This window comes from Prunus dulcis, chromosome 3, assembly GCF_902201215.1.
Source record: "Prunus dulcis chromosome 3, ALMONDv2, whole genome shotgun sequence".
NCBI lineage: Eukaryota > Viridiplantae > Streptophyta > Magnoliopsida > Rosales > Rosaceae > Prunus > Prunus dulcis.
This window is the reverse complement of record NC_047652.1, coordinates 3,373,907-3,399,335: the sequence shown is the minus strand read 5'-3', so window position 1 is coordinate 3,399,335 and position 25,429 is coordinate 3,373,907. Positions and strand designations below refer to the sequence as shown.

The following is a 25,429-nucleotide window of genomic DNA, read 5'->3' as shown; positions in this document are numbered from 1 at the left end:
ATTAACGTAATTGCCAAGAGAGATGCTTCCTTACGCGCCTAACCAACAAGTGAATAGAACTTCCCAATATATACCCAAAAAATCAACCAATTGTATTTCTTCGTTAAAAGAAAACAATTTGATATGAGTTCCTTTAACAGTTACTTTAAATAGAAAAACCAAAAAAATAAATTATTTTTTATTTTAGTTAGTAGTAAAATAAGTTGGCATTGAATTTAGTGTTTAGTTTTCACGCGCTTTAGACGTGAGTGGGTCGAAAATAACAAACATAAAATATCTCGGCCGATATATTGGAAACCGACCGTATCGGGATTGAGTTGAGAATCTTTGTGTTATAAAAAGAGAAAACGACCCCATGAAAGCAAACAGCCAAACAGACCTTTAACCCTAAATTAGAGTTTTCTAACACTTGCCATTTTGTTTTTTTCCCCCTTCCTTTCAGACCAAAAAACAAATTTTTTTTTTTTAAATATTTGTTATAAAAACTTTTTATTTATTGATTAATTTTTTTTATTTATTTAAGTAATAATGCCCCGAAAAATTAAGAAGGGAACTCAATTGATCAATTGGGTAGAGCTCCTTGTTTAGTGAGTGAGCCAAAATTGTGGGTCCTAAAGGCCTTGAAATGGGGCCCACTCTCACTTTCAAAGCCTCCATACTTCAGTGTTTATAAGCAGCTACAAAGCACCTTCATTTTTGCACACTAATTCACACTTACTGGCAAGCAACTGCACTAGTCTGAAAAAAGCACAGCTCTTAAATCTCATTTTCCTTTTTTTTTTTTTTCCTCTCATTTTTCCTAGAAAGAAAATAAAGAAACCTCTCAGGTAAAGAAAAAGGAAGACATAAACCAGCTGGGTTACCTTGTCTTTCTCCCCATTCACCAAAAGAAGCATATAATAAAGTGGGAGAGAAACAAAGAAAGAATAATAGCAGCAAAAAGGCCACTGCTCTGGTGGTGAGCTCAAGGGTGGAAAGCTCAAATTTGCTAGTTTTTTGTGTATGGGGTTGAGGCTTGTAATGTGGAATGTGCTATTGCTCCTGGTGGTGTTGTGTTCATGGGTTGGTTCTGCAAAAGCCTCTGTGTCTTATGACTCTAAGGCTATTGTCATTAATGGGCAGAGGAGGATCCTCATTTCTGGATCTATTCACTACCCAAGAAGCTCCCCTGAGGTAATTTTATACAAATGTGCTTCAAGGGTCTCTTCAAGTTTCTGTCTTTTCACCTTCTTGCTCTCTCTAAATTATTTTCTCCAGCTGGGCACCTCTATCTTCACATCCTCATCCTCTTTTTTCTTTTTTCTGGTTGTAAAATTCATTAACTTCAGTTTCGGGTTTATTGTTTTGCTGTCCTTAAGTGCTGGGATTTTTTGGTTGGTTGCAGATGTGGCCAGATCTTATTCAGAAAGCCAAGGAAGGAGGTTTGGATGTGATTCAGACTTATGTTTTCTGGAATGGGCATGAACCTTCACCTGGCAAAGTAATTGACTGTGACACCTTATGTTTTTTATGCTTTATTTTCTGGCCATGCAATTACACATTGCAATTTTTTTTCTTAATTTTTATTTAAATTATTTTGCAGTATTATTTTGAAGACAACTATGATCTGGTCAAGTTTATCAAGTTGATTCAGCAGGCAGGCTTGTATGTTCATCTCAGGATTGGTCCTTATGTTTGTGCTGAATGGAACTTCGGGTAATAATTATGAAATTTCTAAAAATAGCAAGATACCTCATCTTAGTCCAGTTTAAAGTTATGAGATTATAACAAAATTAATTGCTTAAATTTTCAGGGGATTTCCTGTATGGCTCAAGTACATTCCTGGTATCCAATTCAGAACAGATAATCGGCCTTTTAAGGTTTGGCATTATCATCCGTAGACCTGAAGTTTCCTTTTACATATATAATACTTATTTCCACTGACTACATTTGTTTTCTGAATTACCATTGTCAAGGCTCAAATGCAAAGATTCACAACAAAGATTGTAAATATGATGAAAGCAGAAAGGTTGTTTCAGTCTCAAGGTGGTCCAATAATTCTATCCCAGGTAGCCAAAGTACACCATTGTAGTATTTCCTTGAATCCAATCTGCTGCTTTTAGTTTTCCTAGCAAAAAATTTGCTCAAGTTTTCCCAATTTTGTCACCCAATTTGATGAATGGAGCTAGTAAACTGAGAGAAGTTTCTTCTACTATCAACTTCTGTGACAGATTGAAAATGAGTATGGACCCATGGAGTATGAACTTGGTGCACCGGGCAAAGTCTACACTGACTGGGCAGCTCATATGGCTTTGGGACTAGGCACTGGTGTCCCCTGGGTCATGTGCAAACAAGATGATGCCCCTGATCCTATTGTAAGAATCCCCTAACTTTTTTGTTTCTTCACCTTTCTTCCCTGTGATGTTCTGGAACCCATTTGTGTGTTCCCTCATTCTTAGTGGGAAATAGTGTGTTGTCTCCGAGTTAGTCATGGTTTATATGAATTATGATTCCTCATTGCACATGGCTAAGCTTTGCTCTCTCTCTCTCTCTCTCTCTCGCTCACTTCCCGTAGGTTACAGTAGTTCTTTATTTCTCTTGGCCCTCTTTTTGTAATGATTGAATGGTGGCAATGGCCATGTCTCTTTTTTTTAATTATATTCACGCCCTTTTCAACTTGGGTTGGTGGTGCTGTATTACTAAAGCCTTTTCTTATGTTGGACATGCTGGAAATATATTTGTTTTGTAACCTGATTTGAGAGTCATGACTTTGGTTGAACTTTCAGCTATTAAGTATATATGTTTTCATTTTCCTCGGTGCTACTTGTTATTCCTTCTTGTGTGTGTGTGTTTTATTCTCTCGGTTTCTTATTTTCCTAATAAATTTTATCTCAACAGATTAACGCATGCAATGGGTTCTACTGTGACTACTTCTCTCCAAACAAGGCCTACAAACCAAAGATGTGGACTGAAGCCTGGACTGGATGGTACTTTTTCATGCTTGTCACCTTTAATAGGAACCAATTCCTGCATTTGTACCACCTACCTAAGGATTATAGGTAATAATAGCTCATGGGTTTCTTCTCATTATACTTGATCTGTATTGTTTTGCAGGTATACTGAGTTTGGAGGTGCAGTTCCTTCCCGACCAGCTGAGGATTTGGCCTTTTCAGTTGCGAGGTTTATACAGAAAGGTGGATCATTCATTAATTATTATATGGTAAGGTTATTTTCTGGAAGTTACTGAGTGATATCAAATTCCTGAACATGTCCAGAAAATGTAATTTACATGTCTTATGATTCCAGTACCACGGAGGAACAAATTTTGGCCGAACAGCTGGTGGCCCTTTCATTGCTACTAGTTATGATTACGATGCTCCCCTTGATGAATATGGTATGTGCCAAGGATTTGAGTTCTATAAGTTATTAACATTTGACTTTGTGCACTCTGAATATAAACACTTAAGTAGATTATAAATTTTTTTGGTTTTTTCTAGCTTCTATAGTGAGAAAAGGTGGGAATTAAGTTTAAATTCCATATTCTCTATGCCTGATGTATCATACTGTCAACAAGCACCCTTTGCCACATGACAGCTAACTGCGTGCTTGTCACTTTCACCATATGGCAAGAGCCAAGAGGGCAAGCCAGTTTATCATCTTTGCATTTCGGAATATTAATGATAGTGTCCTACCATTTTGTGATGGGGTCTGTTGTGATTGGTGACGTTATTGTCATTGAAGTGACTAGATAGAAGCTGAACTCTGTTTAACGGTTGGATTAAATAAATCTGTAAAGATCCATATTTTTGCTTAAAAATGACAATACCTTCCTCTTTCTTTATGCAGGATTATTAAGGCAACCTAAATGGGGCCATCTGAAAGATCTGCATAGAGCAATAAAACTATGTGAACCAGCTCTAGTTTCTGCAGATCCCACTGTTACACCACTTGGGACTTACCAAGAGGTTAATCTACTTAAGATTCTCAGAAATTTTGGTATCCTTTTTGAAATTGACTTGGATGATAACTAACCTGTTGTTACCATGGTTTATAGGCTCATGTATTCAAATCGAAGTCTGGAGCATGTGCTGCATTTCTTGCAAATTACAATCCAAGATCATTTGCAAAGGTGGCATTTGGGAACATGCATTACAACCTGCCTCCATGGTCTATTAGCATTCTTCCTGACTGCAAGAACACAGTTTATAACACTGCAAGGGTGAGTTAAAAAGCTTTTGATAAACTGCATTGTTGTCAGGATGGATTTGGAGCTACATATAATGGATGTCAAGTTGCTGAAATATTTCTAGTTTTAATAGATTGTTTAAATAATTTGCCTGCTAAAAAGCTATTCTGAAAATTGTATTCATGTAGATATTGTACAATAAGAGTTGATTTTCACATGATATTCATGATTTAGATGATCTGTAGTTTTGAGCTTCTGTTCTGCATGTATTCCTTGATGCAAAGAAATAAAAGGGATATCCTTTCTAGATTTTTTGGACAATAAAAATTATGATGTTTCACGAATATTTGTGTACAGGTTGGTGCTCAAAGTGCACAGATGAAGATGCCCCGTGTTCCTCTGCATGGAGCATTCTCTTGGCAGGCTTACAATGACGAGACTGCTACTTATGCTGACACTTCATTTACCACAGCCGGGTTGTTGGAGCAGATAAATACCACTAGAGATTCCTCTGATTATCTGTGGTACCTAACAGAGTGAGTAACATATACCCGTTCAGTCTTTTTCCATGAGCATTTTGTCTGAAGCAAAATACCTGTGACATATTTATATGAAATTCCCATCTTATTCTCTTCCCTTTCCAGTGTTAAGATTGATCCCAATGAGGAATTTTTGAGAAGCGGAAAGTATCCGGTACTGACGATCTTATCAGCTGGTCATGCTTTGCGTGTTTTCATCAATGGTCAACTTGCAGGTATGCAGCTTATTGCTGGTTTAAAGTGTTTCTGATCATGCAACTTGAACAAAGTGGTCCAATTCTATCATACTAAACAATAAATTGCTTGGACTCTGTAAAGTGAAATATGATCCATAAGTTTGTACGGCACAGTATGAAGTATTCGCTTTATGTTATAATTTCAGTATTTTCCCTTGATCCAACAAGTAACCAAAGTATATACATATAAAGAACTATTTTTTGTTCACACATGCTAATTGATTGTTTGATTATTGTATAATATCCGCCCATAACCTTCTATGACTGATTTTTTGCCCAGGAACTTCATACGGAAGTTTAGAATTTCCAAAACTTACATTTAGTCAAGGTGTGAATTTGAGAGCTGGTATAAACCAGATTGCGCTTCTAAGCATTGCTGTTGGCCTCCCGGTGTGTTCTCTCTCTCTCTCTCTCTCTCTCTCTCTCTCTCTCATGTATGATGTACACACACCCAAAGAATTTAAAATTTGACTTTGTATTGTCTGTTTTGACTTCAGAATGTTGGTCCACATTTTGAGACTTGGAATGCTGGTGTTCTTGGCCCCGTCATACTAAATGGTCTTAATGAGGGAAGGAGGGACTTGTCATGGCAGAAATGGTCTTATAAGGTATGCTTTCGCATTCTACTTTGCCTTCTCTTATTGCCCTGTGACATTTGAGAGATTCATTAAATTGCATACCGTCATTCAGGTTGGGCTTAAAGGAGAAGCCTTGAGTCTTCATTCACTCAGTGGGAGTTCCTCAGTTGAGTGGATTCAGGGGTCTTTAGTCACAAGAAGGCAGCCTCTGACATGGTACAAAGTGAGTAAATCAAACTTCAACTGACCTTATTAGTCTGTTAGTTTCCTGAGGTTACAACAGATATAAATTCTGTTAGAGCTTGGGTCACAATCATATTAAAATGCGTCCTTTTTGTTATGGTTCTAGACAACTTTCAATGCACCAGCTGGAAATTCACCATTGGCTCTAGATATGGGCAGCATGGGAAAAGGTCAAGTATGGATAAATGGCAGGAGTATTGGACGCTACTGGCCTGCTTATAAAGCATCCGGTAGTTGTGGTGCCTGTAACTATGCTGGGACATATCATGAGAAGAAATGCTTAAGTAACTGTGGGGAGGCTTCCCAGAGATGGTAAGTAAACGCTATTTGTAGCTCTGGTTATGCTTTCTCACAGGTAACTGACAAACTGGTTACTTGTTAATAATTTCAGGTATCATGTTCCTCGCACATGGCTAAATCCAACAGGCAATTTGTTGGTTGTCTTAGAAGAGTGGGGTGGAGATCCAAATGGGATATTTTTGGTCAGAAGGGAAATAGATAGCATATGTGCTGATATTTATGAGTGGCAACCAAATCTTATGAGTTGGCAAATGCAAGCCTCAGGCAAGGTCAAAAAACCTGTGAGGCCTAAAGCCCATTTGTCATGTGGCCCTGGGCAGAAAATATCATCAATAAAGTTTGCTAGCTTTGGAACGCCAGAAGGGGGTTGTGGAAGCTTCCGTGAGGGAAGCTGTCATGCGCACAATTCATATGATGCTTTTCAAAGGGTATACTACTACTATCTTGCGCAACTTGTTTCATATTTGTTTTCTTGTATTCAAACTGATAAATTTGCTAGCAACTCCTGCCATGGAACTTCCTTCCGAGTTTACTGGTTCTCGTAATACTCAGGTCTAACCAGAAAGTTTTTGGTCTTATAGACAAATCCCTTGTTTCTCATTGTCCAATGCTGATCCATTTCAACAAAGACAGACCAGCTTTGGCCTCATGAACTCAGTTGTTCAAAAGAATCCAAATAGTTTCACCAATCACACAAAATATAAAATTTTGCCTCTTAAAGGCTCATTTTGATTTTTTTAGGCCAACTTATCTCAGTTTAATGCTTTATTACTTGTTTTTTTTTTTTTTACTCCTACCTCCCTTGTTCCCATCATACATAAATATTAAACAATGACTTTATTCTTGCAGAGTTGTATTGGGCAGAACTCATGCTCAGTAACTGTAGCACCTGAGAATTTCGGAGGTGATCCATGTCCAAATGTCATGAAGAAACTCTCTGTGGAGGCCATTTGTAGCTAGTGATTCTCAGTCTCTCAAGCAAACAAATGAAGGTCGTATATTGATTTCTTTACACACCAATACAGCAACTCAGTCTCTCAAGCAAACAAATGAATGTCGTATATTGATTTCTTTACACACCAATACAGCAATCAGTTAATTATCCTGGGGTAGGTTAATTTCACACAAGGTCAGTGCAACCATTTGGTCCATTAAATTTTGGCTCTTCCAGGGTGAAGTTGTACAAATATACAACACACCACATGGTTGAAAGCCTATAGAGTTTGAGATGTTTGTGGAGAAGCTGTATGTATATACTATCCTCCGTTTTCATTGGTGACCTGCATGCTACAAAAATGGCGGAATCAATGTTGGGATCGAAAGCACATCGAGATGATACTAATTGAGTCCATGTGCTAATGTTGTAGTTAGTATGGAAGCATCTGGCTTCCAAGTACTTGAAATATTTCAATTGTTATGTATTTGAGAAAGCAATAGTTCCATTGCTTTGTTCTTGTAAGAAAGTTTCCAATGGTAATAATAGAAAGTTCAATTGCTTTGTTCTTGTGAAAGTTATTCCAACCACACTTTAATTGTGGTAAGTTTACTAACACGTTTATGTATAAAACAGTCAAGTTTGTCCTGGCTGGTCTTTCCTTGAGATCTTACGTGACCATGGAACATGGGTGCACCTGTCCGGACATGAATGCAGGGCAACTCTGATTTGCCCTAATGGTAATTAAATTAAACAATAGGTTACGTAAAGTAGTAGAATAAGAAAATGGTAATTAGAACTCTTCAAGATTTCAAAACAAAGTAGGATTTGAACAAAGTTAATGAGCCACCAATAGGAGAGGGTTTGCGGTCCCATCACACCATATGGTCATTTCTTAGTTGACCATTGACACCTATAATATCTTCATCTGATGATGCTTATCAGAAACTAGTCCCTCTCTGTACGTAACGTATCATCAAATTCAAAACTAATTTCATATAATTCTAAGTCTATTTTTTCGACAAATTCAAGTCAAGGGGTCAAATATGAACCTTCTTATACGTTTAGAAATACTCAAACCACCTTATAAAAAAAACAATCTTGAATGCAAATCTCCAAAGAAAAACCTCAGAAGCCAAAAAATGAAATCCAACAACAGCTTAATTTGACCTATGTGCAAATATATTATATATAACATAAAAGTATACAATTTTGAGTTTTACACTTATTATCTCATTAGAAGTGCTATAGTTAGTCGCTCATTCATTATGAATGATTTCTAAATATACATGATTCTTACAATAAAATCCACATGCATAAGCCGTTAAATTTCAGTCAGGTTTACAATCAGCTGATCCTAGCATTTCCCAAAATACCATACGCAGAGTTTGTTATGTGATACAAAACGACAGCCCATGTTGCACACGTAGGCCCAAATCATCCTCCATAGAAATGAGAAAATTAGAAAAGCATTACAACGTGTGAGACTGAGTGAAAGCGAATAAGATAATAGAAGCTTCAAAGCAGCGTACTAGGAAAGAACCAACACCATTTCCTCTCATTTCATTTCTCTCTTAGCAGTTTGCCTCACTTTCAATCAATCAGACCCCCACACCACTTTTACTTTAACACTCACAAATTCACGAACTCTAAATTAGCAACATTCACATATAAGGCCCATAAATATATATATATATATCCTCTCTCTCTCTCTCTCTCTCTCTCTCTGCGCCTCTCTGTTTTTTGTGAATGACGCGTTTCAATGGCGGCTTCGCCTTTGTATTTATCCAATCTGGCTTCTAAATTTCCAATCCCAATACAGTGTCACTCTCAAACACAACCCATGTTCTCTTTGTGCGCGTTCATCTTCTTCTTCACCTTCTCTCTCTTCATCTTCTCCTTTTCTGTTTTCAAAATTCTGAGAAAAACAGAGCAAAAGCAACAGACCCAGAACGACCTTTTTGAGCTCAAGCGTTCATTGTCTGAAACTCTGGGCAAAACCCATCTAACCCATGAAAATGACCCGACCCATATCGCCAATCCTCCCCACAAGCTCCTCGTTGAGATCTTACCATCTGATTCTCCAAAATGGGCGAGCTTGTTTGTGAACAGAGAAGGTGGTGACCCGGATGACGCCGGGTCGGGTCTGGAAGTGGAGAAACTCGGGTCGGGCGGGGATCAGAGAGTGAAGAAGAAGAAGAGGAGAGCCAAGAAGAAGAGTTCATCGCATTTGGAAGAAGAAGAAGAAGATAGTGGTTTTCATATGCGTGATAAGGAAAATTCGGGTCCGGGTTTGGGTTCTCGGGTCCATGAGGAATTGGTATGTTTTTACCCGTATACATCATCGAGTAGTGCCACACAGAGGAAGATCAAGCAACAATACGATGAGCTTATGAAGTGCCATGAGTCCAGGAAATTGACACTTGCTCAGGTTCTTAAATTTCGTTCCCAAAGGTTTTATATTTTTAATTGTCATTAAAAAAAAATAACGTTTTGCTGTCTAGTTGCGGTTTTTTACTGTGTCATGTTATAGAAATGGACTTGTTATTATTATTATTATTTTTTGTTTCACAAAGGTTTTATAATTAATGTAGTGATTATTGATATCTGTGGGGTTTGGTTTAATTGGTGTTGTGCCTAACTCGTCCTTGCTGATGATAAATTTAATGGAGCACAATTGATTTTAGCTGTAACTTGTACTGTTGAGATGACATACCTTTTGAAAAAAAATGTGCGATATGTACATTCATCTTTAAGATATTAGAAGAGTCTCAAATGGTTCTGTCTAATTCTATCCTTTTTCTTGCAATGAGGAAATACACTGCATGGAGTAGTTTTGTTGCACTCTTACAACCTACTCTTCTGTGGTTACGCCATTACAGAAGCATAGGATTAACTTCGTTGGTTAGATGGTTACTTCAGCAGGAAGCGATATCTGGCATCCCTAGTGTGAAAATAGGAAGACTTGTGAATAGATATTTGAAATAATGTATGGAATCTTGAGCAGGTGGAGAATGAGGTAACAATTAGTTCTTTCATATGATGATACTGAGACCATTAAGAAGTTAGAGTGTTGCCATTTGCTTGATTCCTCCCAGTGCAATTTGATTTGGATACATCATTTTGAAATCTTAATTGTGGTTCTGTGAGGATTTTTATTTCTAAAGCTTATATGTTAAGGGTCACCTTTTAGTCTTGGCTGAGAAAGTGATCAACTTATGTTAACTACGTCCAAGGTTAGAGGTACAAATGAGGTTTAACATCTCAAAATCTATATAAACAGCTAATTAAATAAACGAAAGATGAAATGTTGGATTCAAGGATATGAGCTTATATTATATTGTAGGCTTTTTTGCATTTCCCATAAAATGGACTAAATGACTTAATGGAATTTCTTGTGGAATAAAATGCCTTAAATATAGTTCAGTATTGTTATTCTTTACCATAGTTGATTATTTCTGCACTTTCGAATCTTGATTTAGTGTTATAGAAGAATCAGATAGCTTGAGCTCATGGGAGTTTGCACCTTCAGGTCATCTTATTGTCTGTTAGTCAAATTAGGTCCTGAAAATATCAATCTATTTATTATCTCGGGAACGCATGGAATGAATGAAGTTCGCTGTTTGTGTCCTTCACAGTTGTACCATAAGAGCAAGATATTTTTAGCTTTTTCAGCTCAGTTCATGTTATAAGTTATCCTTAGCCTCATTGTAATCTTGTGAATTCAAATTAGGGTAAATTTGAGAAAGTTGATAAAGAGACATTGATATATAGCTAGCTAGAACTAAATTATAGATGTCCTGTTCTTATTCTTCTCATTTCCGTTTTTAGTTTTGCTTATAGATACACCCCAAGCCTCTTGAAGTCCATAACACGTGTGACTTGCCAAGCATATCTTATTTATAGATGAATGATAGAGGGATAATTAAATTAGAAGCCGAATTACCTTCAACTTTATAATTCTTTGCTTTCTCTTGTACACAGGTTGGACAATTTGCTAATTGCTTGGTGGAGGCTAGAAATGAGTTACAGCACAAGTATGTTCTAGAATTTTTTTCAAGGAGCTAATCCCTTCTCCCTGTTCTTTGTTTGTAATGTGTACTTTAACTGTTTCGACACTCACAATTTATTCACAAACTTGTTCTCAAATGAACTTGTCCCCAAAGCCCCACCCTTCTCCCTGGCAAATGACACTGTTTCCTGTTAGTCCACAAACATGAAACATGTGATTATTTTTTAAGTCATATTAAAATTTCCCTTCTTCCTTTAGACTCTTCATCCTATTGATTTCCTAGAACCATCTTCCGCTTCTCAAATTCATCAGTACTGATACTTTCTGCCCTTTTTTCTTTTTCTTTTTTGTGACAGGGCTGATGTCATTCAACGTAAATTCACAATAACAAAGGCTCTACTATTCAAGGCAGACAGATCTTCTTTTGACCGCCTTCGTCAACAGGTTGGCTGGCTATATAAAAACGTTTTGGAATTTGGTAGGTAGTAATGTTACCAAGTACTTGGGTCATCTTTCAAGAGGATTTATGCATCGATATTTCAGATATGCAAGCTAGAGTTAGAACAGAAGAGACTGGAAGAGGATGCGTCTGTCTACAATTGGCTTCAACAACAGCTTAAGCTTTCACCAGCATACAATAAGGTATAAATATAAAATCCTTTAATTTGAAGATAGCATATGAGAAGAGGCCTTAGATATCTGTTGAGGTGGTGCCTTAATATTGATAATGTTAATTTAACTGGGATTGTTGTCCTAAATACCTTGAAAGTTATGATTGAAGAAGTTCGGCATCATATATGAGTGAAATGACCTTTTTCTTACAAAATCTTGAAGACGTCTGTAGTTTTTTTTTTTCCCCTTTTTCCATTCTGCTATTATCTCATTAGAAAATTTTAAATAATAACTTTTATTGGAAGTGTGCTTCTCCCTTGCTCTCATTTTTCTAACATAATCTGATGATACTTCCTCCTTATCATCACAGATGCTTGAAATTAGTGCCTGCATGGAGTTGAAGGCCAAATCCAGAGAACAAGTGGAGAGCACAGATGTGGAATATAGTGAAATATCATTTGAAGAGTTACTAGCACAAGAAAAGAAGGACTCATTCTGGTTGGTGGCTAATATTTAACCCCCTCCCCTTTTTTAACCAAAACAACCAAATCTCTCTTTTGGCATGGACTTGTAATGATCACATTGCAAAATCACATGCAGGCAGAAGAATAGGAAATCAAGATCATGCTCAAGCTGATGACCGCGACGTATTGCTGGTTGTCATCTATTTCGCTTCAGCAATACTTTGTACCACTGTACCAGAGAGCACCTTCAACTTCCCTGTGGTTTTTTGGGTTATGCTTGACTCGATGGCGATATATAAATAGATTGATATCAAAGTCGTGGGCTTTTCTTCGGTAGGACAGTCACGGATTTGACCTAACTTGAATGCGTATAATAGGAACTTGACAGATTTACATTTTCAAGCTCATGCGCTTGCCAAAATTTTGCACGCTAGTTTTCTCCTTAACTTATTGAGAGGGAGATATTGTAACTTCATACAAATGCGTGGCATAATTTTATACATACGATTCAAGGTGTCTTTAAAGGTGAATAATGTTCTTACAGATGGACTGGTTGGTCCATGGGCATGCATGCAGAAGAGAAGGGTGGAAGAAAAGGGAAAAGATTCAGATAAAAAATCAAATAAATAAAGATAAAATTGATCTTATGAGATTTAGAGAGTGGTGAACAAAAAATAAGGATGCAAATAAAATGACCATTTATTCAAGCAATTCCAGAAAACTGTTATCCTACTACCCAAGCCTGTGATTTTCAAAAGATATGTAATGATATTTACTGTGTGTTTGGTACAAGAAGAATTGTAATGCAAGACTGTAGAGTTGCAATATTTGATGTCACTGACGATGAGCGTCACTGATGATGAGAGTACTGATAGATTTTAAGAGCTTCAATTGGAATAACTAAGACAATACAGAATCGTTAATATGTAGGGTGACGATATATAGAAGCAACAAAGCTTAAACTACTAAGTACAGTTTCACAACATTGTAAACAACAAAACAGGTCGAGCTCTATTCTACAATAAACAAAATAGAAGGTTTCGGTGAGATTCAAAAAGTCTCCTTTTATCCTCATCTTCTGATTTTTCATCTTGGCCTCAACCTTTCACATGCATCTCTAGATCAGTCAATCTTCACAGAGGAGTAGATCTTCCGGACAAACCAGAAGCATGCGTAGAAACCAATGGTTCCAGTCAGGACAAAGAAAGCATATGAAACAATCAGCATGTACCCAAAGTAAAGGATCCCTGAAACTAGCTTTGTGATCTCCAACTTGGTAAAGAAGTAGAAGGCAGAGTAAAGGAGAAGGTAAAGGGCAGATGAGCCAGCGGTCAGGTATGATCTCCACCACCAGTGGTAGTCTTCACTGCATAACTGGAAGTAGCATAGCACCATTGTTATCTCCGCACAAGTGATCAGAAGGATAACAAACACAATAAAAAGGAAGCCGAAGATATAATAGAACTGGTTCAGCCAAATTGATGTCAAGATAAAGAAAAGCTCAATGAAAACAGCTCCAAATGGAAGAATGCCTCCAATAAGTACAGAGAACACTGGTTTCATATACCATGCCTGCTCTGGCACCTGCCGAGGAATTTTGTTAGTCTTCACAGGGTCTTCAACAGGTGGTTTCTTGAACCCCAAATAACTACCCACAAAGACCAATGGCACTGATATTCCAAACCATAAGCATACCAGAGCAAACATTGTCCCAAAAGGCACAGCCCCAGAAGACTTCTCCCCCCAAATTAGGGCATTCAGCACAAAGAATACGGCAAAAAGAATTCCTGGAAACATAAAGGCAGTCTTTAAGGTATTCCTCTTCCACTCTGTACCCTTGAACATTTTGTACAATCGTGCCGAGGAGTAACCAGCAAATAAGCCCATGAAAACCCACAAGAGAACCATGGCAGTCATGAGACCTCCTCGGTTGGAAGGAGACAAGAAGCCCAGCAATGCAAATATCATGGTTACGAGTGTCATTCCAAAGATCTGAACCCCCGTCCCAACGTAAACGCAAAGTAAATTGGAATTGATTGGTGCCCTAAAAACATCTCCATTAACAAGCTTCCATCCAGTTTCTTCTTGAGCCTCCTCTTGGGTGTCCAATTGATTATAGTTGGCGATATCTCTGTATAGAGTTCTCATCATGATCATAGCCACCATACCAGATAAGAAGAGGACAATCATAAGAGAATTTATAATTGAGAACCAGTGGATCTGATCATCATTCATGAGGAGGTACGTGTCCCAACGAGATGCCCATTTTATACCACTTTCCTGGGGGGAAGGAGGGAGGCAAAAGTTCATAAGATTGTAAAAGGGAAGAAATAGTAGCCTAGAGTTCAAAAAATTATGTACCTTAAAAGAGACATCATATGTAAATACTATCTCCTTATCTTTGTCAACTTCTTGTGGAACAGTGCTTCCCGGTGGTAGATTTTTCGTGTCTTTATTGCATGTTGCCAACTGAGTATTCTTATCATTCCACTCCTTATATTCATGATTGATACTGTTGACAAGAGGGATACAACGGAATCATAATAAAGCTATTCAATTCTTAATGAGCAGAAAGTGATCATTTTCCATGAATTGCTGGTTTCTTACTAGTAAGTCTTGTATGCAAAGCAGTATGCTTTAAATATCAATTTGAAACAAAAGGGTTATAAAGTAAAGAAGTCATTACTTGGCCAAGAAAAAGAAAAAAAATCCAGTACATGCTATAACTTTAAGATGGACATACAGCATTAAGGAACAGAAAAGTACCAAGTGTCTGTCAGTAGAGAGAACTCTTTACTAGTTAAACCCTTCTTTTACTATGCAGCTAACTATGAAAGTCTTAGAAACATCTCCATGGAAAGCCTAGCGTTCTGTAAGGGAAGGACCCTCTAGAAACCAAGAATAGATTACCACAGTTTCTATTCTTTAACTTCCAACATCATTTCTAACTTCAGAGTTTAAAGAGGTCAACTGAACATGCATCACTAGAGAAATGTACACAAAATGTATCCAGCTTCTTTTCTTTTATTTCAACTGAATTACAGTATTTCTACCATCCAACCATACAAAACCTTTACTGAATGAAGTGACATAAGGCAAAACAGAAATGCAACAAACTAGCCAGAAAAGGAGGCAGAAGGAAAAAGGTATGGCACCTGTTTGGAGTGACCTCAAACCCAACAATTCGAGCAGAATCGGTCTCAGGATCTTTGTGGTACATAACTCGGAAGCTCAAGTGGTTGTTGATGAAATATCTTTCCTCTTTACTCTGTGAAACAAATAAAAGTATAAGATAATGTAAACAAGTCTTACTTCAACATTAGAAACTGCTTTCTGAGCCATACCCCAGCATAATTTCCTTTGAATCCAACACCGAATCCATGTTCATAAGTTGTTGAGGGACTTCCATCCCGCCTTTGTCTGAGAACAGCAACTGGAAGGTTATCCAAAATCCTGCGGCCAATTCAGGGGTCTCAATTAGACCAACAAGCAATGTAAACTGATCATCGCCTTTATATTAAACTAGGGATAAAGTAGACAAATCATATAGGGTTGAAAATTAGACATAAAAGTAAAAGATGAAAAATGAAGAGACAACTTGAAATTACAACCTTAGAAAATAGTAATACTGGCATAACATAATTACTTACATTTGTACTCGATATTTATCATCAATTTTTTCCTTAAAATTTTTTGCAGATTCAGCATCAAGCTTTACTCGACAAGCTACTACACAGGATTGCTCCTCCCTCATTTTGAACTGGGAAAAGAATTTATAAATGCAGGTTTTAAAAATGAAGTATAATAAATGGGATTGACAATGTTGTTCAAACACTTCTCCACTACTTGGGTTGCCAAAGTGGCAAAAGGGTTATAAATGCTCACAGAGTATACAGAATTCTCAATGCGGTCACCGCGGAGAACCTCCCCCAGATTTTCTGCACTGTTTTCAATCTGTTTTGGGGTACAATATTTTAAGAAGTAGTAATCATATGGGAGTTGTGTCTTTGTAGATGACAGCTTGTTCACTTTGATAGGAAGGTCATCTCCCTGTCAGAAAGAAGAGAACCAGAGAGCAAATATTGGTACTTTGATAATAATATGGAAAACAATAAACGTTAGTGAATAATTGAGTGCCACAGTAAAAATCTATTCAATTTGAAGTACAGGCTACAATCATTACACTTCTACAATCCCATTACGTTTTTAAAAAGTACAATAATTCAATCACAAATATAAAAGACACAGAAATGTTTCGTTATATCAGTAAAATAGCCGGCTCCTCACTTTGGCAGCATTCAATGGTTTTGTTGCTTCTTGATTATCTAAATTTCGTTTCATGGTGATATGACATTATTATTTCCAACCATATTTTACTTTTGATACTCTAAAAACTCGATCGCTTTTGTTACTTTTCATCATACGAAACATAAAAATTGTGTAATCCTGCAACCAAACAGATTCTTAAACTCTTTTTACCCGCAAGTATACTGAAAGCCGAATTATTAAAACCACTGTATACTGCATACTCAAAACAAATTTTTTTGAAATAGAAGCAGCAACTTTATTAAACCACAAGCTCAAAAATCCAATCCAAAACACAAACCCCAGAATCCATTGGCATAGATCTACGAAAAAACGAAAATAGATCAAGCCCAGAACCCCAGATCCAACACTGGTTAAGTGGAAACAAAGACAAACCCACAACGATGCAGCGCCAATGCACAGACTAAGGAAGACGTGGAAAGTAATTAAAGCAAGAACCAACAGAAGGGTCAACGAATTTGAAGGGAGAAAAGAGAAAATGAGATTCGAAGAGAGCATACAGTGTGGAAATCGCGAGGAGCAACGCCTGGAAGGTAGAAGCAGTGGGCTGAGGAGATGAGGAGGAGCACACAGAAGACAAGGGTCGTCCTTGTTGTACGGGAGGAGATCCTCCTACCCATCTTCTTTTTGTTCTCCTTCTTCTACTTCGATTCGATTTCAGATAGAGAGAGAGAGAGAGAGAGAGAGAGAGAGAGGTGTTTACAGAGGTTTTCGCAGGAATAAATCGCAAAAGCTATCTCCAGTTATCCATTGATTGATCAAGTGGAATTGTATTAAGGGACTTCCTATTTCTATTTCTATTTTTATTTTTATCGTCCAACGGACGTTAATACATGAGGTTTTTTTAATAAAAAGATACAAAGAATATTATTATGATATGACAGTCCCGATCTCTTGGACCACAGGAGTTCAAGAAATTACGGTCACCCACCATTGGATATTAATCCAATAGTTCAAAAAATTTCTTAAAATGAGTGCAAGAGTGAGTGAACCGTTGAATTTACATTCAACGGTGATTGACTACAAATCTTTTGAACCCCTGTAGTCTAAGAGATCAGGACTATATGATATGGTTATGACTTATAAGCCAAATTACTTTCCCACCTTATAACAACACAATAAGATTCACCAAAACATAATAATATAATTTTATACCAATTCCATTGTAATTCATGCTAAGAGTTATAAACTGGGTAGTTATAACTAAGATTTATGTATTCAATGTCATATGTTCGAGCAACCGGAGTTTAGCTTAGTGAAAAGGGCTGTATGCTAATGGTCTCATGTTCGAACCCTCATTGTACTTTGTAGTGTGTGTGTGAACAAACCTCCTTCACTTCCTAACTTTGACAAAAGAAAAAATGTCATGTATTTGATTACCTCCTTCAAAATCGGTTATATAAAAACAATCATATAATTTTTTAACCACATCTACATAGCTCAAATTAAACTAAACATTTCATCAACTTTATAGATATAATTGATATAACGTGTGGGAGGCATCCACAAAATTGAACTTGGACAAACTATGTAAACTAGAGTAGAATCAAAGCCAGACAAAATGTAATTCGATTGTAGAAATTATCCTTTTTTGGCTGGGAAAAAGGTGCACATTTGACAAAAATTAATGCAATGTGCAAACGGGTCTAGCCTAGTGAAAAATGGTCTTAACTTGCAAATTAGATGTCACATGTTCAAATCTTCATGACATCTTGTTGTTGTGTGTGAGAAATCCTCTCCTTATAGCTTAGCTATTGTTTGTACTAAAATAAAAATAATAAAATTAACAACACAATATTTAAACCATTTTATTACTTTTGAAATACAGATGCACGGTTGTTGATTATATAGATTAAAACGGAATCTAATCAAACAATACATACAAAGATAGGTCACCTAAATAAAAGTTTACTTAAATTATGCATGATTTTCTAAGTAAATATATTACTAATATATTTTCTCCTAATAAGTACAAACCCTCTCTATTAAGCAACTATATATGGTGGGAACCTCGGATCGAACCTCATAGAAAACTAACCCATCATTGATTAACTTCAGAACAGTTTAATATTGAATCTTATAACGTTGATATTTGCTTTTTTCTATCTCTATCTAAAATTTGTATATGGATTCAACTTAAGCCTATAACTTGAAGCTCATCGTATCTTAGGCTCAAATCAATAACACAAACTCAAATGAAATCCAGTTAAAATCCAATCCATGACCTGAAAGAGGCCGCTAAGCATCAAGTTCAAGACCCTTTTTACGGGCCTTTTAAGTTTCAAGTTTAAAGTCTCGTGGGGTTAATAAAAATTCATACTGGGTTTACTTGTACGTAACAATAGTCAGATTTTCCGAGATAGGTTCTACTACACCGCCTACTGAAAAGAAATGTTACTACACCAAATGAACGAAAAGTTGTACTTTTCTTTTTTGTTTCTTAAGAAGGACTACAGACTAGGGGAGAAGGGGTCATTGCCTTTGCGGACCGGTTCGAAAGATTAAAGAAAGAGGGTTGAGTTTATCCAACGTTTTCTGGAAATGTGCAGGAGAAATCACGACTGGCATGTCATTAGGTGTGATTTGAACGTATCCAGCTCTGCGAGGACCTCTTCCTCGGGCCTGTAAATCAAATCAATCATCCGCCATATCTGCAACATAAAAAATAACTATTCATCAAACACTAAACAAATATTATGCACTCGTACAGAACTAAGCAGGAAAACATGAGAGAGAGAGAGAGAGAGAGAGAGAGAGAGAGAGAGAGAGAGAGAGGCCTGCTTACAGATACCCTGTAAGTTTCTAAAAAAAAAATTTGTTACCTGGAGTGTACCACCACCTCCGGTACTTCCACAATCATCAGAGACACTAACTATTGTCCACGGATCAGATGCATTCCAATGAAAATCAACAATCTTGTCCCTACCATGCATAAATCAAGCTCAATATAGCAAATGAAAGTATTGTAAAAGTAACAATACAAGGTTGCAGTTGCTTCCCCAATATTACCATGAGTACATAATTATCCAAATAATATATTTTTCTAATATAAATAGTAGCTGATCAGGCCAATTGTAACAAATGATAAAGTTTTCCCATAATGGTTTGCATGAGCCCCCCCCATTTAATAAGTTCCCCGTAGGAATAAAGTAATACAGTGACAAACTGATAATACACAACCGGGTAAACAATTGCACATGCATAGTGAGGAGTTAGCTGCCAACATCATCAAGCAGAAAGATCTCCACACGCTAAATTGCATGCATGCACTTGTTATCTCCATTGTAAACACTGCCAATCTCCTACGACAATGAAAATAAAAATCATACATACCTATGACCAGCATGTCGGAAGAACAATCCTGGAGGAGCATTTGACGGCTTTGATCCAACAGAGTCTTGCTTCTTACCAATCTGAAAGGCAGCAATAAAGTTTTTTTTTCTTCTCTCAATTTAATGGCACAGGTAGGAAGGAATTAATAAATCACAACTTTTTGGGGAGTGAATTTATAGCTTCACACCTTTTCATGATCCCAGATGTTTAATACACCATCCTCGGCAGAACTCCCAAAGACAGATGACTTGTCAGGAGACCACTAGAACAGAAACAAAATGAAACACAAACAAACAAAAATAAAATAAATGTAATTCTCGAGGAATATAATAAAAAGCAATAAGCAGAAACAAAGTTAATGAAGAAGCTATAACATTTTTCTGGCACCTGTACACAGAGGACAGCTGCATTATGACCCTCAAATGTATGAATGGGTGATCCAACTTGCCCGGAGGTGAGGTTCCGGCGATCAAACATGCGAACAGTATTATCAGCAGACCTAAAAGGTAAAGCAAACTGAGATAAGTGCAACCGAAGAGCGTGATTTCTGTGTGACAATTTTATTTTTTATTTTTGCATAGGTGCAGAAACTAAAATTCCAAAACAGCAATATAAAGATCGTGATCAGGACAGCAAAGTTCTTATTTTGCACTGTGGACAGCAAAGTTAATCTGGTAAATCATGAAAGATGCAGATACCCTGTAAGAATGAGATTGACATCATTCGGATTCCAATCAACACAATGAAGATCAGCATCATGAGCTTTCTCAACCTGCTCAGATAAGTTAATGAATACGAATATAAGAAACGCAAATCAACATTAAATAAAAATTACCTCTAGAACTATACTTGCACACATGTATATATATATATATATATATATAGAGAGAGAGAGAGAGAGAGAGAGAGAGAGAGAGAGAGAGAGAGAGTACAGAACCTTGACAACTGGACTAGAGCCAGCTCTTGTATCCCACAGTATGAGGCAAGAATCATCGCCTACACTACAGAACTCTTGTGCACTACAACACATAAATAACAAACAGAAGAAAACATTTGAAAAGTGAATTAGTACCATCTGCTTAAACTACTATATCTTCATTGAGAAACTTCCTCACCCAAAAAGAAAAAGTTATAGATGCCAGTGCATGGATGGAAATAAGGTGTGGCAGTGCCAACAAAACAAGTTGAGAATCATGAATGCATTTGATGATTGATCAGCACATACCTAGTTGGGCAGAATTGCACATCCTCAACAGTATCCCCATGCCCTTGATAGATACCCCGTGGCTCAACAGAAGGGCTGTCTGTGGGTTTGTCATTACTCCCACCAGTCTTAGAGGGATGTTTAGCATTGGCACCTCCAGATCCTGGAGACCTTGCGGACCCTGGATCTGATGCTAAAGATGAGATATGATCATGAATACTCCACAAAATCACTGATTTATCCTTCCCTGCGCAAAGATCTCCCCATTCAGAAGATACAAGGAAAGTAGGAACAAGGCTCATGCAGCGTGTAAATCATTTGAATGGATGCACTGAAGTTTAAACAAACAAAAAGGTAAAAGAAGCGAATTGTATTCACAAAAAAGGCAAACTAAATTAATTATATTACCAATGCAGTCTAATTGATATTAGGCTTCAAATAGCCCTTTACACATTGTTTCCTACCTTATCAGTTCAGTTTAAATAAACAAAGCAATGAAACATACAACTCTAAAATAGAAACTTCCAACCTCCAGAGAGCACAAAGGGTTCAGAGTGGCACATAGCAAGAGCGAATTCGGCATAATCTTGATGACCGGTCAATAGCTGCAAGATGATGTCAAAAATTTAGTAAGCACCTATCCCAAAAAGGAGATAACATATAACGAAGCTATTGAAATGAATGAATTATAATTTAAGTATATGGTGATTATGACTATGATGACGGTATTAATAATTATTATAAGTTATAATATAACTATCCAAAGATTTAAGAAGCCCATAGTTGGTGCAGATCTAAAGGTACACCATTTGGAGATATTGAAACGTAAACAGCCAATTATGCACCATGAAACAAATACCAACTGAATCAATCAAAGTAAAATGCAGCGAGGGGAAAAATTAGTTTTCTCTAAACAGGGCAGACCAGATCTGGACGAGAATTTGAAGCTCCCAGGACAGCATGTCGATTAGGTTGAGCCTCAATATCCCAAATGAGAACCTGTTACAAGTTCAAGAACTTTATCCACCTCGTGATCAACCAGTGTATATAAACTTTAGAATACAAAATAAAATTAACAACTGTAACTGAAAAGCCCTTGAATACTCATCCAAGAGAATAAAACATGAAACTGAATGCTTACATCAGGACTGTCAGTGTGTGTGGCCACTATCTTACTATTCTGCGGGAGTTCCCTTATTCTGTTCACCTGCAAAACATAATCATAAATTGCTGACAAAATCCAAGCTTTTTATTGCAGTGGAATTAGAAGAAAATATCTTGAACATGGGCTTACAACAATTTGGATTTGGAAGAGGGTGGGGAATTTTTGGGTTTATGGTTCAGTGGTTTTGCAGACAGTTGATCAAACCGAATGATTTCCAACACAGAGAAGGTAATAAGTGCAATAGTGGATGGATGAGTTTCCAACTATAGTTGGTTTCATTCCTTTTCAAATAGCATTAAAATTTGCATACAAAAGTGTAATGGGCATATCAGTCAGCATCCGTAATGGAAAATGACCTATAGAATCTTTTCATTATTCTGTGGGTCGTGATTTTCAAGTACATTAACTACATATCTTTAAAGCATCTTAGAGGTATTAATTTCCATTAGCTTGGTCCTGAATTTAATAGTGGTTATTCACAACGCATACCCAGTTTGGTCTAGGCATTAGTATTCCCGCATGCAAAAAGACTTATACATGCAAATCTCAAAGAATAATGTAAAGATCAATAACTCGTAGAAAGAAACATCAATTTAAATGTATGCCACCAATAAATCAAATGCACCACTATAACGGAGACTCCTATAATTCACTGATCCGTTATTTAGAAGAAATTATTCCTTGGCATGTTGACTATTTCAATCAGCAAGTGTTCATATATAGTTGAATGCTTTTCATCTTTACAATATAATCAACTTTCCATTTCCAATAATAGAAATTATCCTCAAAAGGTATCGGCAATTACATTAGGCAACCTCCTTAAGAACTCATTGAGCAGAAAAGACCCTAAGCAGAGTCATTTTTAAATTATGGTATACCTCACCAGGATGTATAATAGTTTTATACTTTTTTACAAAAGGAGAGCGCGCTTCTTCATTGAACTGTGAAGATCAAGCAAAAGATACCGTAATTTGTCAATAAATGAGTTAACAATTTAAGGGATATCAGTATAAGGCAAGAAAATGAAAGGCATCAGTGAACAGAAAGATGCATATTGATTTTCACCATGACGCAACCTGTGATATGTGCTCTGCAGCTGCAACCCTAGGTTTGACAACTTCACAGTTCGCAATGACAAGTGTATTTGGAACACTGCCATCAGTCTGAACAAAAACACAAAGGTAAGCAAAACATGGTACAAAGATAAAGAGACTAAAATAAACCAGATATATATTCACGTAATATCAACACTACATCTGCAGGCAAGTAATTGCAAATGCCAATGATGCCAAAGAAATGATATATAGATATAAAATAATATTATATGATTAGGGAACGCTAATTTTATGCATAGCATTGACAGCTGAAAAAATATTCCACATTACATCACAAATATCCAACACACCACCAATAAGTAATGTTCAAACTTAACATTGCAATGCTAGTGGCACATGATTATAAGCATATGATTATCTTAATGAGGAATCTTGACTGAATTAGTTGCTTTTCGAATAAAAACAATTACAACATTTCTATGGGTAATTCCTTTCTTCCTTTTACAATTTTTTTCTTTTGGAAGCCTCCTATATCAGCAACTGACAAAATGAAGATTCAGATGCTACAAGAGAAAATCATCATACCTGTTCGGAAAGATACAGGCGCTGACGGTTCTTGTAAGTGGCTTGCTCTAGTTGCGGACCCCATCTTCAAAAACAAAAGCTAAAATGAATCAAACTTTTATTCACTTAAAGTTAAAGGTGAACAATCACAAATGAAACACCAATACATCAAACCAAGCAGCTTCAATGTACCTCCTTTTGCGAAGGCACACAGATTCCACAACATCAAAAGCTCAAAATAAGCACAACCATTACAAGAAGCATACATTACACCCAGATCAACAAGACAGCACATTTTCCCCAACAATTTACTTTTCTTTAACTTCACGCACATTATCCCCAAACCCAAACAGTAAATAAACCAAAAACGGAAGTAATTAATGCCTGTAGAAACACTAGTTATGCAGGGACCGTCGACATTGCGCTAAATCAAGAGATTAACTAGATCAAAATACGAACGTTTTCAATTAAAGAAGAAGAAGGAAACCCTAGACGGCGAGTACGGACCTGCAAGAGAGAGAAGGCCAAACGAGGTTGTGGTTGGCGAGCCAGTCGTAGAGCACTGGCACCAGCGACTTCCACTGTGTGTATCTCTCGTTCACCGTCTCCTCCGCACCTTTCCCTCTCATTTCCTTCATCTCTCTATCGCCAAAACTCTTCTTTTCCCGCCAATTATATATGTATATATAGGTCAAACTCACACTCACAGAGCCGTATATACAACAGTGTTCAGGTGAGTGAGCGAGCGAGCGAGTTGTGACTCGGTGCGGCCTCGATTACATGGAAAGCAGTAGGTGCGGGGCCCCCTGTCAGCTGCCACCTGTAACTATAATTAATGCCCCCCGTCCCATGCCAATTTTATACTTACATCTCGTTCCAAACGAACGACGCTTGATATTGCGTCGTTTGATTGTTGGGCCTTGGATTGCCCTACTAATCTTTCATTATTTGGTCGTCGACAATCCCCACTTGGTCAAGTAGTACATTTGTCTGGGAAGACGACGAGCTCCGGGTCCAAAGAGTCAAACGGGACATTGGCCGTTTGCAGTTGGGTATATAGCTACTTCTTGTTGTCCCATTCTTTTTATTTTGGCTGTTTAATTTGTTCTTGTCTCAAAACTTGGTGAAAACTCTTATCAACAACACTCATGCAGAAACTATGACAGTACAAATATGAAATTATCATATGGAAGTTGTCTTTTAACAATCGGAACCATTTATATCTTAGGTCATCTTTTAAGGACTATCTTTAGAAAAAAACAATCAATTCAAATTGAAAGTTGTCTGGTGGTCTAGTTTAACATGTGAATAAACAAAAAAAAACACATTTCATTAAATAAAACTTAAACAAAATTGCGGATAATAAATTACTAAACGATGTCTAATTTGTTTGTGTTTTTTTCATAGATAATCTTTGAAATATGATCAATTCTAAGGAATGGGTCGAGGGTCCAAGGGGTGTCAATCTTGTCTAGTTGATGCAGGATGAGTGGGGGATGGTATTATTTTTATTTTTTGGTCTGAAAGCAAGTTTCATTAAACTTGAAGAATATAATAAGGCTTACTTACATAAAGTAAGCTTAATAAGATCCTATTAGAGATATTTAGGCATGTCTCATTTTTAGTAAATTCCAGAAAGAGAAATGTGCCTATATCCTCCATTCGCAAAAGGCAAGCCCATCAAAATTAAAAATGCCAA

General features: G+C 36.9%; 4 protein-coding genes across 5 annotated transcripts; 2 read left to right on the top strand and 2 right to left on the bottom strand.

Annotated features, from left to right (window-relative positions):
- Nucleotides 1–699: 699 nt before the first annotated feature.
- On the top strand, nucleotides 700–7,572 carry LOC117623413 (beta-galactosidase 1). Of its 2 annotated transcripts, XM_034354384.1 has the most exons (20): nucleotides 700–1,173; nucleotides 1,385–1,480; nucleotides 1,583–1,695; nucleotides 1,793–1,859; nucleotides 1,956–2,048; nucleotides 2,211–2,354; nucleotides 2,878–2,966; nucleotides 3,094–3,199; nucleotides 3,286–3,373; nucleotides 3,826–3,944; nucleotides 4,034–4,198; nucleotides 4,523–4,701; nucleotides 4,810–4,919; nucleotides 5,221–5,330; nucleotides 5,438–5,548; nucleotides 5,631–5,741; nucleotides 5,868–6,073; nucleotides 6,153–6,489; nucleotides 6,911–7,053; nucleotides 7,117–7,572. In XM_034354384.1, exons 1-19 carry the CDS (start codon nucleotides 1,003–1,005, stop codon nucleotides 7,019–7,021), a joined length of 2,526 nt encoding a protein of 841 aa, XP_034210275.1. In that variant the 5' UTR covers nucleotides 700–1,002; the 3' UTR covers nucleotides 7,022–7,053; nucleotides 7,117–7,572. The 2 variants fall into 2 exon arrangements, with proteins under 2 accessions (XP_034210275.1, XP_034210274.1); XM_034354383.1 differs by having other exon boundaries at nucleotides 6,911–7,572.
- Nucleotides 7,573–8,499: 927 nt separating this feature from the next.
- LOC117620619 lies at nucleotides 8,500–12,607 on the top strand. Its single transcript, XM_034350741.1, has 6 exons — nucleotides 8,500–9,426; nucleotides 10,980–11,032; nucleotides 11,364–11,451; nucleotides 11,551–11,649; nucleotides 11,990–12,117; nucleotides 12,220–12,607. Exons 1-6 carry the CDS (start codon nucleotides 8,758–8,760, stop codon nucleotides 12,254–12,256), a joined length of 1,074 nt encoding a protein of 357 aa, XP_034206632.1. The 5' UTR covers nucleotides 8,500–8,757; the 3' UTR covers nucleotides 12,257–12,607.
- A 348-nt stretch (nucleotides 12,608–12,955) lies between these two features.
- On the bottom strand, nucleotides 12,956–17,206 carry LOC117620618 (transmembrane 9 superfamily member 7-like). The gene is made up of 7 exons (XM_034350740.1): nucleotides 16,910–17,206; nucleotides 15,969–16,133; nucleotides 15,734–15,843; nucleotides 15,428–15,536; nucleotides 15,239–15,351; nucleotides 14,445–14,595; nucleotides 12,956–14,363 (listed from the first exon to the last, which is right to left on the bottom strand). Exons 1-7 carry the CDS (start codon nucleotides 17,027–17,029, stop codon nucleotides 13,206–13,208), a joined length of 1,926 nt encoding a protein of 641 aa, XP_034206631.1. The 5' UTR covers nucleotides 17,030–17,206; the 3' UTR covers nucleotides 12,956–13,205.
- Nucleotides 17,207–18,575: 1,369 nt separating this feature from the next.
- LOC117623025 (WD-40 repeat-containing protein MSI4-like) lies at nucleotides 18,576–24,498 on the bottom strand. Its single transcript, XM_034353860.1, has 15 exons — nucleotides 24,238–24,498; nucleotides 23,752–23,815; nucleotides 23,188–23,274; nucleotides 22,990–23,052; nucleotides 22,088–22,153; nucleotides 21,871–21,945; nucleotides 21,476–21,551; nucleotides 20,968–21,193; nucleotides 20,680–20,761; nucleotides 20,441–20,514; nucleotides 20,130–20,241; nucleotides 19,930–20,004; nucleotides 19,743–19,822; nucleotides 19,232–19,331; nucleotides 18,576–19,060 (listed from the first exon to the last, which is right to left on the bottom strand). The coding sequence occupies exons 1-15, from the start codon at nucleotides 24,366–24,368 to the stop codon at nucleotides 18,965–18,967; spliced, it is 1,407 nt and encodes a 468-aa protein (XP_034209751.1). The 5' UTR covers nucleotides 24,369–24,498; the 3' UTR covers nucleotides 18,576–18,964.
- Between the last annotated feature and the right edge of the window lie 931 nt (nucleotides 24,499–25,429).